This window comes from Ochotona curzoniae, unplaced genomic scaffold (genome assembly GCF_017591425.1).
Source record: "Ochotona curzoniae isolate NIBS_2020 unplaced genomic scaffold, NIBS_Ocur_1.0 scaffold_1837, whole genome shotgun sequence".
NCBI classification, from domain to species: Eukaryota; Metazoa; Chordata; class Mammalia; order Lagomorpha; family Ochotonidae; genus Ochotona; species Ochotona curzoniae.
The window spans coordinates 209,917-212,691 of record NW_024467086.1 but is presented as its reverse complement, the minus strand read 5'-3'; the positions used below and the strand labels follow the sequence as shown (position 1 = coordinate 212,691).

General features: G+C 42.7%; 1 protein-coding gene across 1 annotated transcript; it reads right to left on the bottom strand.

Annotated features, from left to right (window-relative positions):
* Nucleotides 1–427: 427 nt before the first annotated feature.
* Nucleotides 428–2,554, bottom strand: LOC121169005 (heat shock transcription factor, Y-linked-like). The gene is made up of 2 exons (XM_040999401.1): nucleotides 1,946–2,554; nucleotides 428–1,111 (listed from the first exon to the last, which is right to left on the bottom strand). The coding sequence occupies exons 1-2, from the start codon at nucleotides 2,426–2,428 to the stop codon at nucleotides 428–430; spliced, it is 1,167 nt and encodes a 388-aa protein (XP_040855335.1). The 5' UTR covers nucleotides 2,429–2,554.
* Between the last annotated feature and the right edge of the window lie 221 nt (nucleotides 2,555–2,775).

The window sequence follows — 2,775 nt, the reverse complement described above, 5'->3', positions numbered from 1 at the left end:
TGGGGCAGACAGAAGTGGGAAAATTGTTGGGCATTGATTTATCTCATAACAACTGCATTATACAGGATATGATCACCAAGAATTATACATTTCATGCCACTTTCTGCCAATGCTTACCACACATGTCTCTGTGCTCCTCAGATGCTGAGCAGGGCTCACTCCACTGTGTGCTCTAAGATACTGCACACAAGGAACTTAACCCTCTTGAGCACTCAGCATGAATTTCAGCCTACTCCCTGGCAATATGCCATTTTGTTGCATCCCAAAAGCACGCTGAGAATGAAACACATAAGCCATGAAGCACAGGTAGTGATGCTTTTATTTGCAACATTATGCAAGCATATTCTTTGCAGCATTCACCCACTGGCTACATTTTATGAAATGCTTCCACAGAGGAAATGCAAAGGTGTAATAGCAGTTTTCATGGTCATTTTGTAGTGTGAGTGGGGTCATTTTGGAAATGAGTAAGAGAGTAAGCAAAAGATGGCTGTGCCATCATTCTCCTGGGGATGTGTGCATTGCCTACAAGGAAAGAGGGATGAGATGATTGCTGATGGGACCAGAATTCCACGTATGTGAGGGGAAACCCAGATGGCTGCGGCATAATTGGGTAAGAATGAGTGCACGGTGGCATCCTTGTGTAGTTCTGCAAAGAAGAATGTGTGGTTGAAACAACATTCATGGCAGAGGCTCTAGAATGAGGATGTTGACCAGATGAGACCAACTGACTTGATGTCAACTGAGGAGGAATCTCAAGTGTGAGTGTGTCCTTGATGGCTGATGGTATGGCAGAAGATGATGATGGAGCTGATGAGGCTCCTCTTATTGCGTCAGTTCTAGGAGCCAAGGTGTCAGCTACAGATGGACTGCATCTGCGAGGTGATGCACCAAAGCATGCATAGTTTTGAGGATTGATGTTGTCCCGTGGAACAACACTTGCATTTCCATTACTCTTTGCTAAAACCTCCCCTGCTCGACGTGACTCCTTGGGCAGTTTTTGAAGTAAGGATTCCAGGGCCTGGTATTTCTTTTTAATGCCCACTCTTCTTAGAATATGTCGTAAGAGCTGAGGACAGCCTTGTTTGAAATGTGGGTGATGGAAGAACTGCACCTGCAACAAAATTAAACATGCATCAGCAATATTTCTAGCCAGGAGGCAAGCGAACACGTGGCAAAAACAAACTCTACTAACTAGAGACTGAAGAGACACATGGCAGCTACACTTGGCTTTCCTACTGATGTGAAATCATGGTTAATAATATGTGGCTGAATATATGCATGAGTACAGGTGTTTCATCCTCTGAAAAACAGACATGCCCTGACAAGGAACTAAGATATTTTGTAACTGGAAAAATTTGCCAAACAATCTGTATCACCATTTCATAAGCCATGTCTTGAATGTTCTGAGTGCAATATTGGTATTGCATCATGTGCTCATAAAGCCTCTTATTATTTTTCCAAAATCTCGTTAGACCAACTATGCACACACACACTCACTCACACACACACACACACACACACACACACACACACACACACACACACACACATTGCATAGGAAGAACTAGAGAGAGAGAGAGAATGAGAGAAAGAGAGATTAGTCTGATATTGCTATTGGTATGAGTTTCCTATGCTTAGTTCATTGAAGCACAGTTTGGTTCAAGATTGCTAAAATGCCAACAAAGGAAAAGAAAGGTGGAGATTCCAGCACACAGCACACCAACATGACTGTCTTCTTGCAGTGTACAGACAAAAGGCACAGTGCTATTGAACTTGTTAATAATAACCTCTCCCACAACAACTGCAACAACCAAATACTAAATATCCTATGTTAAATTTGAAAGCATCCTTCAGGCCTCCTACTCTGGATCCTTTACAAGAATTTAGCACTATCAATACACATTATATATTCTCTTGGAATCCAAGGGACGGAAATCTTCATCACCTTGCTTGTCCCTAAGACATCACAACATTCCGGCATAAAGTGGAATAGGGAAGCCGATCGCGGAAAAGTTGACTGCATCTTCCTGAACCCATAAAGGTTAAGCTGTCGAACAAAGCTCTTCATGTTGCACGTTTCAAAGATTCTGAAATGACCTTTCATCTCTAAAACTTCTGTCTGAAATTGCTCTACATCTATCACGATGGAGGTTCCTCCTTCATCCCACCAAATCGATTTGAATTCAGGGCTTTCCACTCTTTGCCAAAGTTTTCTAGGAAACCCCAGAACATGATGGTTATTCTGTTCCTGATGAGTGAATCCATCGCTAGGAGAAGACGGTCTGTCCAGCAAGGACTGCTGGGATAAAAGTTTAAAGGCTTCTTCTTCAATCACAGACCTTAGGTGAGTATCCTCAAGCAATAGCTGTTCACTTTCTGGAGCTTCCACGAGAATGTCTGGGCTCAGACACCGCCACTCACAGCACATCTTAAAACCTGGAATGAGTTCTGTCTTCAGTTCCTCGAAGCAACTTGATTGCTGTCCCTTGGTTCTGCTGAAGGATTTGAAGACTGTTGTTCCTCTGAATGCTTGAGAAGAAATGTCCAGACTAACCACTCTCTCCCTCCACCACATCTCATACAGAACCATTGTGACATCACTATATGCTGTCTTCTACCTCAGCAGCACATCTCACCTTTGACCCCCACTTGCTTCCCAACATGCCACTGACACACAGCAGCTGGGAAACTGGGACACGTGGGCCATGCTAAAGTACAATTTATATTAAAATTTGTATTATGTTTATATTTCAAAAAATCTAAAAATACATACAA